This window comes from Coregonus clupeaformis, chromosome 40 (genome assembly GCF_020615455.1).
Source record: "Coregonus clupeaformis isolate EN_2021a chromosome 40, ASM2061545v1, whole genome shotgun sequence".
NCBI classification, from domain to species: Eukaryota; Metazoa; Chordata; class Actinopteri; order Salmoniformes; family Salmonidae; genus Coregonus; species Coregonus clupeaformis.
The window spans coordinates 15,608,454-15,626,580 of NC_059231.1; the positions used below are offsets into that span (position 1 = coordinate 15,608,454).

The 18,127-nt window shown below is 45.1% G+C and overlaps 1 protein-coding gene across 1 annotated transcript in view; it reads left to right on the forward strand.

Moving 5' to 3' along the window:
• Positions 1-18,127, forward strand: part of LOC121555069 (unconventional myosin-Ib) — a 119,384-nt gene that overhangs the window by 7,101 nt on the left and 94,156 nt on the right. Inside the window, exon 2 of the mRNA XM_041868847.2 lies at positions 9,721-9,866. Coding sequence (XP_041724781.1) covers positions 9,741-9,866 — 126 coding nt within the window. The 5' untranslated portion in view covers positions 9,721-9,740. The remainder of the gene's footprint in view (positions 1-9,720; positions 9,867-18,127) is intronic.

The window sequence follows — 18,127 nt, forward strand, 5'->3', positions numbered from 1 at the left end:
CCACGGTATGTGAGTGGAAAATCACTCATGGCCCCAGTCCAGGAACCTTCAATTATACATTATTTTCGTTGCTCTCATCTGGAAATATGGGGCAATGTCAAACGCTGGAGGTGAGCCAGCACCAATATTATCTAGGTGACTTGCTTTGTAATCCCAGGACCAAAACCTCCATGTAACAGTCATTGAAGTAGACTTTTCATGTGGCAAAAGTTTTTTTAGGCCATGTAATCGAGTTTCTCTTTACTCTTACGGATTATGAATGAGTAAATGGCTTAATATTTTGTCATACTATGAAATCTATTTGTTGTGGGAACGGGACTGATTTGCTAATGCACTGTAAACTCATCCAATTATGTATATACCCAAATCCTAAGTACATTTGACCTACAGTGTATGACAACACAGCATTGTTTTACTGATTCTCTTGATCTGGCAACAATGCCCCCCCCCTCTCAATAGGATTCGATATGGCAGGCAGGGAGGGAGGCTGCTCAGTGCTCAGGCACTCTCTTTAATGTGTATCCCAGGAAGAATAGCTGCTGCCTCTGCAAAAACAACCAATAAATCAATAAAATAGGGTAGTGTTGTGTCACTGGCTGCTGATGGTGCTGCCTTGTAGTGCTGTTTGAATCTGGGGTACCAGGCTACTAGGCAGGCAGCAGCTCATCCAGATTTTTGTCCCTCTCCTGATCCTTGTTGAAATCATGAAAAATATTAGCGGAGCAATCGACTCTCAGCTGAAGCTAAAGCCGACGCTGACATCATGCTTTGTATTATTCACAGTGCTCATTCAGAGATCTTGTTTTTTTTAAACATATTTCCTGTGACGTTGAAATGTTTGACATTTGAATGCAAGTGGTGGGTGATGACCGTCTGCTATTCTAATTAGTGCCAAAGGTATGGCCCATAAATGAGCAGCAGTATAGTATACACAGAGGAGGCTGGTGGGAGGAGCTATAGGAGGACAGGCTCATTGTAATGGTTAGAATGGAATAAATGAAACTGAGTCAAACATATGGTTTGAAATGGTTCCATTTATACTATTCCAGACATTACAATGAGCCCATCGTCCTATAGCTCCTCCCACCAGCCTCCAATGGTATACGCCTAGACTAGGCAGTCCCATCCACAGCAGCTGTGGGCTGTTATACGCTACAGCAAGCCAGGGTCTTATTCATTAGGACACGCAGTAGCAAAATGTGTTTGCATGAAAAATGAATGTTTGTTATTGGACTAGTCCAGGAAGTCCTTTCTCGTTTCAGTCTGTGTTGCCTAATGAACACGGCCCAGAGCAGCTGTGGCCTGTTTCTCAGCTACAACCAGAGACTGGTGTTCTCTGGCTACAGCCAGCTACTGCCAGGTGCAGCGGGGTTCTTCCTGTTGTTAATGTATATTATCTTCCTGCTCTAAATGTATTTGTGGATTGTTATTATTTCCTCAATTAGTCTGAGAGGGTCCACATGGTTTAAACTGAGGCACACCACTCTGCTGTTGTCCCGTATCTTCCCACCCAACCCACTGTGAACAGGTAGGCTAATGATGACTGACAGAAGACTGCCACAAGGCTTACATTTTCAATATTACAGTTATGCAAACTGGGTCAATAGAATGGGTTTAGCAGTTAAACTTGTTTATCACTAAACAGTCTAATATCTGCAAAGATTAATATGGAGCCAACATGTATAAGATGAATAAATGAAGTTCTAAGAGATTTTCTCAGCAAAAATGGGACAGAATGTTACCAGTTTTACCTGTGAATCCTTGATCTTTTTCACATGATTATTTTGTTTTCTTGGAATTTCCTGATGTATAAGCAATTCAGCTTTTAGCTGCCATCTATACTGGAATAAAGACATGTATTATTATTTTCCGTACCCTGTGTGTCTTAGAGTGAGTTATGTGGGTTTGGATCGTGGAAGCTTGTGTCCTACTAAGAACAGTTTTATAGCCTCATACGTGTGCCCTCTAGCAGAACAGAAGCCAGAGAAACTCTGAGAGGGGGTACACAGTCAGTGAGTCCAGTTTTCAACGGAACTCTCCACGTTGCTATGCAATAAAGAAAATAAACCTTGGAATTGTATTTCCCAACAGAGCAGTTTTCCCCCAGATATTGGAATATGTAGTTTTTGCAGAAATCTTAGCAGGGTACTATAACAATGAATTAAGCCTCATTTATTTGCATTACAAGCACCTGGAGAAGGCGACCATACAGACGCTGCTCACTTAGTTCTGGGCCTGTATTCTTAATAGCATCTCAACGTCAGCGTGCTGATCTAGGATCAGTTTTGCCTTCAAAGTCCTAATGAATGAATTAGAGGGGGAACCTGAATCTAGATCGGCACTCCTACTCTGAGATGGTTTATGATACAGGCCCTGGACAGGAAAGGCAGCCAAAACTAAAACTGCTGTCTCTGTGGGACCTGAAGTCCATTAATCCTGAAGGCCTGAGGTCTCCAGAGGACCACTTCATCAGCCAGTAACAAGGTCGGCGGACTCGGCACAGTGGACTTGAGAGATTCCTCTGTGAATTATGTAAGGGAAGAACGGACCTCTCACTTGACCTGTGGGTGAGCCATGGACGTCTGCTTGGCTTGAGAGAGGCAGGGTTGGGTTTAATCTTCAAACTGATGTGCGTTCCAAATGGCACCCTATCCTCTACAGTGGGGAAAAAAAGTATTTAGTCAGCCACCAATTGTGCAAGTTCTCCCACTTAAAAAGATGAGAGGCCTGTAATTTTCATCATAGGTACACGTCAACTATGACAGACAAATTGAGGAAAAAAAATCCAGAAAATCACATTGTAGGATTTTTAATGAATTTATTTGCAAATTATGGTGGAAAATAAGTATTTGGTCACCTACAAACAAGCAAGATTTCTGGCTCTCACAGACCTGTAACTTCTTCTTTAAGAGGTTCCTCTGTCCTCCACTCGTTACCTGTATTAATGGCACCTGTTTTGAACTTGTTATCAGTATAAAAGACACCTGTCCACAACCTCAAACAGTCACACTCCAAACTCCACTATGGCCAAGACCAAAGAGCTGTCAAAGGACACCAGAAACAAAATTGTAGACCTGCACCAGGCTGGGAAGACTGAATCTGCAATAGGTAAGCAGCTTGGTTTGAAGAAATCAACTGTGGGAGCAATTATTAGGAAATGGAAGACATACAAGACCACTGATAATCTCCCTCAATCTGGGGCTCCATGCAAGATCTCACCCCGTGGGGTCAAAATGATCACAAGAACGGTGAGCAAAAATCCCAGAACCACACGGGGGGACCTAGTGAATGACCTGCAGAGAGCTGGGACCAAAGTAACAAAGCCTACCATCAGTAACACACTACGCCGCCAGGGGACTCAAATCCTGCAGTGCCAGACGTGTCCCCCTGCTTAAGCCAGTACATGTCCAGGCCCGTCTGAAGTTTGCTAGAGTGCATTTGGATGATCCAGAAGAGGATTGGGAGAATGTCATATGGTCAGATGAAACCAAAATAGAACTTTTTGGTAAAAACTCAACTCGTCGTGTTTGGAGGACAAAGAATGCTGAGTTGCATCCAAAGAACACCATACCTACTGTGAAGCATGGGGGTGGAAACATCATGCTTTGGGGCTGTTTTTCTGCAAAGGGACCAGGACGACTGATCCGTGTAAAGGAAAGAATGAATGGGGCCATGTATCGTGAGATTTTGAGTGAAAACCTCCTATCAGCAAGGGCATTGAAGATGAAACGTGGCTGATCTGCATGGAGGAATGGGCCAAAATACCAGCAACAGTGTGTGAAAACCTTGTGAAGACTTACAGAAAACGTTTGACCTGTGTCATTGCCAACAAAGGGTATATAACAAAGTATTGAGAAACTTTTGTTATTGACCAAATACTTATTTTCCACCATAATTTGCAAATAAATTCATTAAAAATCCTGCAATGTGATTTTCTGGAGAAAAAAATCTCATTTTGTTTGTCATAGTTGACGTGTACCTATGATGAAAATTACAGGCCTCTCATCTTTTTAAGTGGGAGAACTTGCACAATTGGTGGCTGACTAAATACTTTTTTTCCCCACTGTATATAGCGCACTACTTTTGAACGGAGGGCCCTGGTCAAAAGTAGTGCACTATAGGGAATAGGGTGCCTTTTGGGGACACACAGACAAAATCTGAACGTAAAGACCAGATTAAAACAGTTGAACTGACCTCCGCGCCGTGAAGCCTGGGGAGCACTGGGCAACTACCTTTCTTTTACACACACAAAAGTATGTGGACACCCCTTCAAATTAGTGGATTCGGCTATTTCAGCAACATGTTGCTGACAGGTGTATAAAATCGAGCACACAGCCATGCAATCTCCATAGACAAACAGTGGCAGTAGAATGACCCATACTGAAGAGCTCAGTTACTTTGAACGTGGCACCTTTCCAAGAGTGGCACAGTGGTCTAAGGCACTGCATTGCAGTGCTAGCTGTGCCACTAGAGATCCTGGTTCGAATCCAGGCTCTGTCGTAGCCGGCCGTGACCGGGAGACCCATGGGGTGACGCACAATTGGCCCAGCGTCGTCCAGGGTATGGGGAGGGAATGGCCGGCAGGGATGTAGCTCAGTTGGTAGAGCATGGCGTTTGCAACGCCAGGGTTGTGGGTTCGTTTTCCACGGGGGGGTATGAAAAAAAAATAATGTATGCACTCACTAACTGTAAGTCGCTCTGTTTGTCAAATTTATGCCCTGCTAGAGCTGCCCCGGTCAACTGTAAGTGCTGTTATTGTGAAGTGAAAACGTCTAGGAGCAACAATGGCTCAGCCGCGATGGGGTAGCTCACAACAGGACCGCCGAGTGCTGTAGCGCGTAAAAAATTCTGTCCTCGGTTACAACACTCACTCCCGAGATCCAAACTGCTTCTGGCAGCAACGTCGGCACAATAACTATTAGTTGGGAGCTTCATGAAATGGGTTTCCATGGCCGAGCAGCCGCACACAAGCCTAAGATCACCATGCGCAATGCCAAGCGTTGGCTGGAGTGGTGTATAGCTCGCCACCATTGGACTCTGGAGCAGTGGCAACACGTTCTTTTGGAGTGATGAATCACGCTTCCCCATCTGGCAGTTCGACCGAGGAATCTGGGCTTGGATGATGCCAGGAGAACGCTACCTAAACCAATGCATAGTGCCAACTGTAAAGTTTGGTGGAGGAGGAATAATGGTGTGGGACAGTTTTTTTCATGGTTCGGGCTAGGCCCCTTAGTTCCAGTGAAGGAAAATGTTAACGCTACCGCATACAATGACATTCTAGATCAATCTGTGCTGGCAACAGTTTGGGGAAGAACCTTTCCTGTTTCAGCATAACAATGCCCCCGTGCACAAAGTGAAGTCCATACAGAAATTGTTCGTTGAGATCAGTGTGGAAGAACTTGACTGGCCTGCACAGAGCCCTGACCTCAACCCCATCGAACACCTTTGGGATTAATTGGAACTCAGACTTTGAGCCAGGCCTAATCGCCCAACATCAGTTGCCGACATTACTAATGCTTGTGGCTGAAATGGAAGCAAGTCCTGGCAGCAATGTTCCAACATTTAGTGGAAAGCCTTCCCAGAAGAGTGGAGGTTATTTTAATTTTATTTTTTTCACCTTTTATTTAACCAGGTAAGTCAGTTGAGAACAAGTTCTCATTTACAACTGCGACCTGGCCAAGATAAAGCAAAGCAGTGCGATTTAAAAACAACACAGTTACATATGGGGTAAAACAAAGTCGAAAATATATATAGTGTGTGCAAATGTAGCAAATTATGGAGGTAAGGCAATAAATAGGCCATAGTGCAAAATGGTTACAATTTCGTATTAACACTGGAATGATAGATGTGCAAGAGATGATGTGCAAATAGAGATACTGGGGTGCAAATTAGCAAAATAAATAACAATATGGGGATGAGGTAGTTGGATGGCTAATTACAGATGGGCTGTGTACAGGTGCAGTGATCGGTAAGGTGCTCTGACAACTGACGCCTAAAGTTAGTGAGGGAGATAAGAGTCTCCAGCTTCAGAGATTTTTGCAGTTCGTTCCAGTCATTGGCAGCAGAGAACTGGAAGGAATGGCGGCCAAAGGAGGTGTTGGCTTTGGGGATGACCAGTGAGATATACCTGCTGGAGTGCATACTACGGGTGGGTGTTGCAATGGTGACCAATGAGCTAAAATTTGAAATTTTCTGTCCAAATATGATGCAGAAAAATTAATCCATGCATTTGTTACTTCTAGGTTAGACTACTGCAATGCTCTATTTTCCGGCTACCCGGATAAAGCACTAAATAAACTTCAGTTAGTGCTAAATCACGGCTGCTAGAATCCTGACTAGAACCAAGAAATTTGATCATATTACTCCAGTGCTAGCTTCCCTACACTGGCTTCCTGTTAAGGCAAGGGCTGATTTCAAGGTTTTACTGTTAACCTATAAAGCGTTACATGGGCTTGCTCCTACCTATCTTTCCGAGTTGGTCCTGCCGTACATACCAATACGTACGCTACGGTCGCAAGACGCAGGCCTCCCTAATTGTCCCTAGAATTTCTAAGCAAACAGCGGGAGGCAGGGCTTTCTCCTATAGATCTCCATTTTTATGGAACAGTCTGCCTACCCATGTGAGAGACGCAGACTCGGTCTCAACCTTTAAGCCTTTACTGAAGACTTATCTCTTCAGTAGGTCATATGATTGAGTGTAGTCTGGCCCAGGAGTGTGAAGGTGAACGGAAAGGCTCTGGAGCAAACGAACAGCCCTTGCTGTCTCTGCCGGGCGGTTCCCCTCTCCACTGGGGTTCTCTGCCTCTAACCCTGTTGCAGGGGCTGAGTCACTGGCTTGCTGGTGCTCTTTCATGCCGTCCCTGGGAGGGGTGCGTCACTTGAGTGGGTTGAGTTACTGACGTGATCTTCCTGTCTGGGTTGGCGCCCCCCCTTGGTTTGTGCTGTGGTGGAGACCTCTGTGGGCTATACTCGGCCTTGTCTCAGGATTGTAAGTTGGTGGTTGAGGATATCCCTCTAGTGGTGCGGGGCTGTGCTTTGGCAGAGTGGGTGGGGTTATATCCTTCCTGTTTGGCCCTGTCCGGGGTTTCTTCGGATGGGGCCACAGTGTCTCCGGACCGCTCCTGTCTCAGCCTCCAGTATTTATGCTGCAGTAGTTTATGTGTCGGGGGCTGGGGTTAGTTGGTTATACCTGGAGTACTTCTCCTGTCTTATCTAGTGTCCTGTGTGAATTTAAGTATGCTCTCTCTAATTCTCTCGTTCTCTCTTTCTCTCTGAGAACCTGAGCCCTAGGACCATACGTCAGGACTACCGGGCATGATGACACCTTGCTGTCCCCAGTCCGCCTGGCCTTGCTGCTATTCCAGTTTCAACTGTTCTGCCTGCGGTTACGAAACCCCTACCTGTCCCAGACCTGCTGTTTTCAACTCTTAATGATCGGCAGAAAAAGCCAACTGAGAGACCTGAGCCCTAGGACCATACGTCGGGACTACCGGCCGTGGTGACTCCTTGCTGTCCCCAGTCCGCCTGGCCTTGCTGCTATTCCAGTTTCAACTGTTCTGCCTGCGGTTATGGAACCCCTACCTGTCCCAGACCTGCTGTTTTCAACTCTTAATGATCGGCTATGAAAAGCCAACTGAGATTTATTCCTGATTATTATTTGACCATGCTTGTCACTTATGAACATTTTTGAACATCTTGGCATGGTTCTGTTATAATCTTCACCCGGCACAGCCAGAAGAGGACTGGCCACCCCTCATAGCCTGGTTCCTCTCTAGGTTTCTTCCTAGGTTTTCACCTTTCTAGGGAGTTTTTCCTAGCCACCGTGCTTCTACACCTGCATTACTAGCTGTTTGGGGTTTTAGGCTGGGTTTCTGTACAGCACTTCGAGATATTAGCTGATGTAAGAAGGGCTATATAAAATAAAATTGATTGATTAAGATAAGGCGGAGATTTTCCTAGCAGTGATTTTATAGATGACCTGGAGCCAATGGGTTTGGCGACGAATATGTAGTGAGGACCAGCTAACAAGAGCGTACAGGTCAGTGGTGGGTAGTATATGGGGCTTTGGTGACAAAACGGATGGCACTGTGATAGACTACATCCAATTTGCTGAGTAGAGTTATAGCAGCAAAGGGGGGACCAACTCCATATTAATGCCCATGATTTTGGATTGAGATGTTTGAGAAGCAGGTGTCCACATACTTTTGTGTGTATGTGTTTTGTTATGTTTGGTTAGTTTTTCCATCTCCCCCGCCCCCAAACACAAAGTGTAAACTTAAATGACTAAAACCAGATATAGAGTATGTAGAAAACAACATAATGGACCTAATATATGTATTCATAATATAATCTTTGAGAACTATCACCAAAAGAAATGCTAGACAGTCGGGTAGAATTTAATTTAAAAAAACAAGGAATTTAAGTTTTCTGTTATTATGGACAGCATTATCCATGGGGAAATGCATAGAATTGCCGGAAACTAGCTTTAAAACTGCAACATTCTCTCGATTTGCATGGTAAAATGTGTATAATCTCATCTCCATGGAGAAATTTGTAGAATTTCAGGAAATTGGCTTAAAAATAATACAATTTCTCTACAGGGCCAAGATGGGGGGGGTCTCAAATTCTCTAAAATGTAGCCGTGCCGACGGCCAACCTCGCGCATTGCCATGCCCCCATGCCACGCCCACCACCTAAGCCCCTTTTTGATCCAGAAAAACCCCTGGGTAATATTTAGAAAGCAGGGGAAAGATCCGAACCAGAGAGCAGGACACAAAGACACTGCTGGGGGTGGCAGTTTTTCGCCCACTTTCCCTATCCCCTGTGGACACTAATCCTAGCGCTATAGTGCCGAGGATAAAGAGGCCTAGGGCCACATTCAAGGCCTTGATACCGGGGCTTTGCTGTACCCCAAACTCTGTGCGCTGTTGTAACAGAGGGTCTGGGGTGAAGCGACATGCTCATCGTCCTTTAGATCAGTAGTAACAACCTACCACCATTCACTAACATGGGCTTCTAGGTTGGTTGGGGTTGTGTTTTTCAAAGGTGACACTTGTAATATTGGCTTAGTGTGATTAATAACTAACTGTAAACCAGCTGTGACTGTCAATTTTTTTTAACATGCATCATTCTGGGAAAACCAGCACTGTGGTCAGTAGGCATGCATTTTACACTGTAGCGCAGTCTAAGACGGCCATTTGTAGAAGTCAAATACTATGATGGTCCTGGATGAGGCAAGTTAATGTGAGGGGATTGCAGCAATTGGATCAGCAGGTAGCATGCTATCTGTTCTGGTGAGGGGTTTGGACCTGGCTAGGGTCGGAGAAAGGGGCACTGACTGACTGTCTTTGACACGATTGCTCCAGACAGACCACAGCTGGACTACTAGAAGTGGACTATGGACATGGGAGGCTATAGACTTCTATAAGGTGGTGGACTGCCAATCAAGCCCTCCTGTATATCACTATTCCACGTTAGATTGTCACTGCACGAGGATGAGTGCCTAATCTTAATCTGTCTAAAGAGGAATAGGAGTTCACCTAAACCATAATGACTGAAGTTCTAGAGTTGATGCATTGACTGACAGCTGAAAATGTCATTTGTAGCAACTACATACTTTTGCTACCAATATAGTAGCCACATCCATGTGCACACATTTTATCTTGTTTCAAATCACACTGTCTGTGTCTAATGTATTCAATTTGTTACTTTTCTCTACAGGGGGGATTGCTGATTCCAAAATGGAGGTGAAGACATCACTTCTAGACAACATGATAGGGGTGGGGGACATGGTCCTGCTAGAACCCCTCAACGAAGACTCCTTCATCGAGAACCTGAGGAAACGCTTCGACCACAATGAGATCTACGTAAGTTCTCCCTCATCAAGTTAGAACCATGTTATAACATATATAAAATGGATTGTTGTTCAACTTGTTTTAGTTATAATTTGGTTACATGCATACATACAGTACCAGCCAAAAGTTTGGACAGACCTACTCATTGAAGGGTTTTTCTTTATTTTTACTATTTTCTACATTGTAGAATAATAGTGAAGACATCAAAACTATTAAATAACACATATGGAATCATGTAGTAACCAAAAAAGTGTTAAACAAATCAAAATATATTTGAGATTCTTCAAATAGCCACCCTTTGCCTTGATGAAAGCTTTGCACACTCTTGGTATTCTCTCAACCAGCTTCACCTGGAATGCTTTTCCAACAGTCTTGAAGTTCCCACATATGCTTAGCGCTTGTTGGCTGCTTTTCCTTCACTCTGCCGTCCGACTCATCCCAAACCAGCTCAATTGGGTTGAGGTCGGGGGATTGTGGAGGCCAGGTCATCTGATGCAGCACTCCATCACTCTCCTTCTTGGTAAAATAGCCCTTACACAGCTTGGAGGTGTGTTGGGTCATTGTCCTGTTGAAAAACTAATTATAGTCCCACTAAGCCCAAACCAGATGGGATGGCGTATTGCTGCAGAATGCTGTGGTAGTCATGCTGGTTAAGTGTGCCTTGAATTCTAAATAAATCAGACAGTGTCACCAGCAAAGCACCCCCACATCATAACACCACCTCCGCCATGCTTTACGGTGGGAACTACACATGTGGAGATAATCCGTTCACCCATACCGCGTCTCAAAGACACGGTGGTTGGAACCAAAAATCTCAAATTTGGACTCCAAACCAAAGGACACATTTTCACCGGTCTAATGTCCATTGCTCGTGTTTCTTGGCCCAAGCAGGTCTCTTCTTATTGGTATCCTTTAGTAGTGGTTTCTTTGCAGCAATTCGACCATGAAGGCCTGATTCACACAGTCCCCTCTGAACAGTTGATGTTGAGATGTGAATGTTAATTGAACTCTGTGAAGCATTTATTTGGGCTGCAATTTCTGAGGCTGGTAACTACATTATTCTTTTTTTTATTTTCATACTGGCCCCCCGTGGGAATCGAACCCACTACCCTGGCGTTGCAAACTCCATCTCTACCAACTGAGCTACCTCCCTGCCGGCCATTCCCTCCCCTACCCTGGACAACGCTGGGCCAATTGTGCGCCGCCCCATTGGTCTCCCGGTTGCGGCCAGCTTCGAACCAGGATCTCTAGTGGCACAGCTAGCACTGCGATGCAGTGCCTTAGACCACTGCACCACTTGGGAGACACTTATTCTACAATGTAGAAAATATTTAAAATAAAGAAAAACCCTGGAATGAGTAGGTGTGTCCAAACTTTTGACTTGTAGTGTGTTTATGTATTTCAGAATACAACAGGTGCAGACATTACAGTGAAATGCTTACTTACAACCCTTAACCAACAGTGCATTAAAAAAATAAATAAAAGTAAAAATAAAACAACAACAAAAAAAGTGTTGAGAAAAAAAGAGCAGAAAAAATAAAATAACAGTAGGGAGGCTATATATACAGGGGGGTACCGGTGCAGAGTCAATGTGCGGGGGCACCGGCTAGTTGAGGTAGTTGAAGTGATATGTACATGTGGGCAGAGTTAAAGTGACTATGCATAAATAATTAACAGAGTAGCAGCAGTGTAAAAGGATGGGGTGGGGGGCAGTGCAAATAGTCCGGGTAGCCATGATTAGCTGTTCAGGAGTCTTATGGCTTGGGGGTAGAAGCTGTTGAGAAGTCTTTTGGACCTAGACTTGGCACTCCGGTACCGCTTGCCGTGCGGTAGCAGAGAGAACAGTCTATGACTAGGGTGGCTGGAGTCTTTGACAATTTTGAGGGCTTTCCTCTGACACCGCCTGGTATAGAGGTCCTGGATGGCAGGAAGCTTGGCCCCAGTGATGTACTGGGCCGTACGCACTACCCTCTGTAGTGCCTTGCGGTCGGAGGCCAAGCAGTTGCCATACCAGGCGGCGATGCAACCAGTCAGGATGCTCTCGCTGGTGCAGCTGTAAAATTTTTTGAGGATCTGAGGACCCATGCCAAATCTTTTCAGTCTCCTGAGGGGGAATAGGCTTTGTCGTGCCCTCTTCACGACTGTCTTGGTGTGTTTTAGACCATGATAGTTCGTTGGTGATGTGGACACCAAGGAACTTGAAGCTCTCAACCTGTTCCACTACAGCCCCGTCGATGAGAATGGGGATGTGCTCAGTCCTCTTTTTTTTTTTCCTGTAGTCCACAATCATCTCCTTTGTCTTGGTCACGTTGAGGGAGAGGTAGTTGTCCTGGCACCACACGGCCAGGTCTCTGACCTCCTCCCTATAGGCTGTCTCATCGTTGTCGGTGATCAGGCCTACCACTGTTGTGTCGTCGGCAAACTTAATGATGGTGTTGGAGTCGTGCCTGGCCATGCAGTCATGGGTGAACAGGGAGTACAGGAGGGGACTGAGCACGCACCCCTGAGGGGCCCCGTGTTGAGGATCAGTGTGGCAGATGTGTTGTTACCTACCCTTACCACTTGGGGGGCGGCCCGTCAGGAAGTCCAGGATCCAGTTGCAGAGGGAGGTGTTTAGTCCCAGGATCCTTAGCTTAGTGATGAGCTTTGAGGGCACTATGGTGTTGAATGCTGAGCTGTAGTCAATGAATAGCATTCTCACGTAGGTGTTCCTCTTGTCCAGGTGGGAAAGGGCAGTGTGGAGTGCAATAGAGATTGCATCATCTGTGGATCTGTTGGGGCGGTATGCAAATTGGAGTGGGTCTAGGGTTTCTGGGATAATGCTGTTGATGTGATTCATGACCAGCCTTTCAAAGCACTTCATGGCTACAGACGTCAGTGCTACGGGTCGGTAGTCATTTAGGCAGGTTATCTTAGAGTCCTTGGGCACAGAGACTATGGTGGTCTGCTTGAAACATGTTGGTATTATAGACTCAGTCAGGGACATGTTGAAAATGTCAGTGAAGACACTTGCCAGTTGGTCAGCACATGCTCTGAGTACACGTCCTGGTAATCCGTCTGGCCCTGCGGCCTTGTGAATGTTGACCTGCTTAAAAGTCTTACTCACATCGGCTACGGAGAGCGTGATCACATAGTCATCCGGAACAGCTGGTGCTCTCATGCATGCTTCAGTGTTGCTTGCCTCGGCGAGCATAGAAGTGGTTTAGCTCGTCTGGTAGGCTTGTGTCACTGGGCAGCTCGCGGCTGTGCTTCCCTTTGTAGTCTGTAATAGTTTTCAAGCCCTGCCACATCCGACGAGCGTCAGAGCCAGTGTAGTACGATTCAATCTTAGTCCTGTATTGACTCTTTGCCTGTTTGATGGTTCGTCGGAGGGCATAGCGGGATTTCTTATAAGCATCCGGGTTAGAGTCCCGCTCCTTGAAAGCGGCAGCTCTACCCTTTAGCTCAGTGCGGATGTTTCCTGTAATCCATGGCTTCTGGTTGGGGTATGTACGTACAGTCACTGTGGGGACGACATCATCGATGCACTTATTGATGAAGCCAGTGACTGATGTGGTGTACTCCTCAATGCTATCTGAAGAATCCCGGAACATGTTCCAGTCTGTGCTAGCAAAACAGTCCTGTAGCTTAGCATCTGTGTCATCTGACCACTTTTTTATTAACCGAGTCACTGGTGCTCCCTGCTTTAGTTTTTGCTTATAAGCAGGAATCAGGAGGATAGAGTTATGGTCAGATTTGCCAAATGGAGGGCGAGGGAGAGCTTTGTATGCGTCTCTGTGACTGTAACTGGGTTTTGTCCCAGCTGCTTTAGTCTCAATGCTGTGGTTCAGCTTTATCTTTGTTCCTTCAGCTTCCTTCAGCATGTTTACATTTAGCTTAGACAAAAACAAACTGTGCACTTAAGAAATCTGCAGATACATCATTAATTGTTTCTAAACTCACTGCTAGCCATGTGCTTAAACCTATTAATCTTAGTCCTGGCCTCAAACAGTGGCACAGATACAGCAACCTCACCACAGAGCCCTGAGTCGAGCAATCAATAAATCACATCACTGAAGAATGTAGATGTCTCAAATGAGGCAGAACATCCAGAGCTCCAGGGATGAGGAGACTCTGGAGAACTGGCTCTGCGGCTGCTTCACTGGAGGGGGAGTGAATGAATGGAGCAGACCTGGGTTCAAATACTATTTGAAATGTTTAAAATACTTTCAGCTTTTGCTCAGCCTGCCTGGAGTGCCAGATGGTCAGGGTTTGCAATTTGAGACTATTCTATTGGTCCAGTAAGCTCAATCAAGCATAGACATGATGATGATTTCAAATAGTATATTTGAAACCGTGTCTGGAATAGAGGCTGGATGAGGGCTCTGGCTCAGAGCTCTGCTCCCTGGCTGCTGCCAGGAAACACTGCCCCTCTGTGGGTCATCATCTCCAGATGTCAGCCTCTATGATTATTGCTCTGGTTCTCTCTTCATTATTGACTAGGACAGAGCCAAGCCAGAGCCCAGAGAATGATGTCACCATACTGAGCTGTGATTGGCTGGCTCCCTCGGCTTCATGATATTCTAGTTGAGTTCATACAGCTTCCTGTGGGGATATGAGAGTTGTTTGTGACATCTTAGCTGGACTCAAATTTCTCTGTCACAAACTGTAAACTCAGAACTTACTGTGCTCAGTGTGGTGACCATTGTAGAAAGTAGGTCCAAGATATAGGCTTACTACTAAAGGATGCATTTTAACAAATAGTTTCATGGAAAATATATTGTAGCTACTCATTTGGATTAGTGTGACGAGATGCAGACTAGTTCTGCCACAATTTGATATATTGACTCTCAACAAATGAGATGTCAAACTACGCTGAACAAAAATATAAACGCAACATGCAAGACGGAGCTGCTCTTCCTCCCGGGGAAGGACTGCCTGTTCCATGATCTCGCCATCACGGTTGACAACTCCGTTGTGTCCTCCTCCCAGAGTGCGAAGAGCCTTGGCGTGACCCTGGACAACACCCTGTCGTTTTCCGCTAACATCAAGGCAGTGACCCGATCCTGTAGGTTCATGCTCTACAACATTCGGAGAGTACGACCCTGCCTTACACAGGAAGCGGCACAGGTCCTAATCCAGGCACTTGTCATCTCCCGGCTGGATTACTGCAACTCGCTGTTGGCTGGGCTCCCTGCCTGTGCCATTAAACCCCTACAACTCATCCAGAATGCTGCAGCCTGTCTGGTGTTCAACCTTCCCAAGTTCTCTCACGTCACCCCGCTCCTCCGCACACTCCACTGGCTTCCAGTTGAAGCTCGCATCTGCTACAAGACCATGGTGCTTGCCTACGGAGCTGTGAGGGGAACGGCACCTCCGTACCTTCAGGCTCTGATCAGTCCCTACACCCAAACGAGGGCATTGCGTTCATCCACCTCTGGCCTGCTGGCTCCCTACCTCTGCGGAAGCATAGTTCCCGCTCAGCCCAGTCAAAACTGTTCGCTGCTCTGGCACCCCAATGGTGGAACAAGCTCCCTCACGACGCCAGGACAGCGGAGTCACTCACCACCTTCCGGAGACATTTGAAACCCCATCTCTTTAAGGGATACCTGTGATAGGATAAAGTAATCCTTCTACCCCCCCCCTTACCCCAACCCCCAAAAAAAAAAAAAAAGAAAAAAACATTAAAGTGGTTATCCCACTGGCTATAAGGTGAATGCACCAATTTGTAAGTCGCTAAATGACGTAAATGTAATGTAAAGTGTTGGTCCCATGTTTCATGAGCTGAAATAAAAGATCCCAGAAATGTTCCATATGCACAAAAAGCTTAATTCTCTTAAGTTATTTTCAGCAATGCAACAGCTGAGTACGGAGTGGAAACCTACAGAGTGGTTAGTCAGTAACATAGAGGTGGGCCTAAAGCGTATGGTTGGTCTTAGTCTATAATAATAACATTTTGGTGGGGCCTTTCACCTCCACTGGTGGCCTGGCCAGGAGTGGTTTAACCTGCCTGACTGGCTGGCCGGCTGCAGCCTACACTTAGCTTCTAATCCCTAGCAGGCCCGTCAGGTCAGTGTCCCTACTTGTTATTATGCTGTCAATTTTCGTTCTTGCTTGGTCTTTTCGTCCCTTACCAGTTGTCATGCCAACCCCAAGTGTCACATGACACCCTGCCCACAACAACCCCTCCATGGTTTTGTGTTCCTGGGATTTAGAAGGAAGTATCCCATTACTGCAGGAAATATCAAATTTCTAAGAATTCCAACCCTTTTTCTGCCCCTGACCCCTCCCAAGCCAAACAGACACATTTAAATGTACATTTAGGCATGACATTTTCTCTGTGTTGGCTATACACATCCCCTTGAAAAGGTCTTGCCATTTTAGCTTAGATCTAATGGGACTGTTAGACTGTGATGTCTGGATTATGATGCTTAGCTTGGAACAAGGAAGTATTTTCTTGTAATTACCAAGTTCTGCAAGGATTTTTTAAATTAATTCATCACTGCCTAACTTTCATCCTCAACTTTAAGGAGCTAGCTTTGAAATTGCTACTTTATTTATATATATATATATATATATATATATATATATATATATATATATATATATATATATATATATATATATATATATATATATACACACACACACAGTGGGGAGAACAAGTATTTGATACACTGCCGATTTTGCAGGTTTTCCTACTTACAAAGCATGTAGAGGTCTGTAATTTTTATCATAGGTAGACTTCAACTGTGAGAGACGGAATCTAAAACAAAAATCCAGAAAAACACATTGTATGATTTTTAAGTAATTAATTTGCATTTTATTGCATGACGTAAGTATTTGATCACCTACCAACCAGTAAGAATTCCGGCTCTCACAGACCTGTTAGTTTTTCTTGAAGAAGCCCTCCTGTTCTCCACTCGTTACCTGTATAAAAGACACCTGTCCACAAACAGACTCCAACCTCTCCACAATGGCCAACATTGACTTGGAGTTACATTGTGTTGTTTAAGTGTTCCCTTTTATTTTTTTGAGCAGTGTATATATATATATATATAAGAGTCAGGAGATCACCACTACACACTCTTGTATGGGACTAACAGTCATATTCATTATCATCTGATTACTAGTATTGTTGGTCATACTTTGACTCTGGCTTTCAGTTCAAATCAATGGCCAGAGATCTAACTGTTGCCAAAAAATGCCTTCGACAGCCTCCTTAACATTGCCTTAATTGCTCTGTACACATATCTGATGACCATCTAGCAGCGACCCTACAGTTTTTATTCTGCACACTCCATTTGTCTTTGTCAATCCTCGGCTCTGCTTCTCCTGAGTTGATTATGCCTCCCATGTACTTTTTGACAATAGGCAGTGGGATGTGGTCTTGCCATGGAAAAGGTCTGGCTCTCCTGTGCTGAGTGGGTTATGTAACTTCCATTATAACAGAGAGGAGAAAGTGAAGAGGATCAGGAGTTGTTTAGAGCCGACTGAAATTGCAGTGGGGTCAATGTAATGTTTTCAGTTTTACTGATTTTTACGTGGTGCTCTTTCAGAAAGTACTAGCTGTCGTTACCCACACACTGCAGTAAGAAACGGAGCTCGGGAAAGCTGTCAAATGTGAAGTAGTTATGTATCATTTTCTTAACATTCTCTGAGCAATAATTGCAAAGTGCACAAATTCATGTTTTTCTGAATCTGAATATTTTTTTTTTTTTACTGTACATAGAGAATGCAATAATGCTGCATTTAGACAAGGGAAGCAAAAACGGTCATACCAGTCGACATAGAGGGACAACAAAACAAGAAACTAACGACAAAGGCAAACCAGCACGACGGCATGTGTTGCTATGGTGATTTCACTAAACAAACTGTGAAAATCAACATCCCGTAGAAAACGACTAAGGCAAAAGTTGACATATTTTTACTCTGGCGGCAAGTCCCGTCTACCGTGGCGACTGACCGCATTCACCGCCAGCCTCGATGGCATTTACCTTTGTACTCTTATTGAAAACGTTGACATCCGGTTTGTCATTTGCCGTCTACATCGTACCATGTAAACTCAGCATAAGAGATTGCACCGGCTGTGCTAATGTTGCCAAGCTAACCCATTTTCCCTCGGACTAAATCACAGTTCTCAGCCATCACTATTGGTGAAGAAGTCTCAGAACGACTGCCCCCTCTCCTTGAAGCCACGGAAGTTCAAGGCCGACGCGGTACTGCAGGCCAATTGCCAAGCTCAATTGGTAGAGCATGGCACTTGTAACGCAAGGGTAGTGGGTTCGATCCCC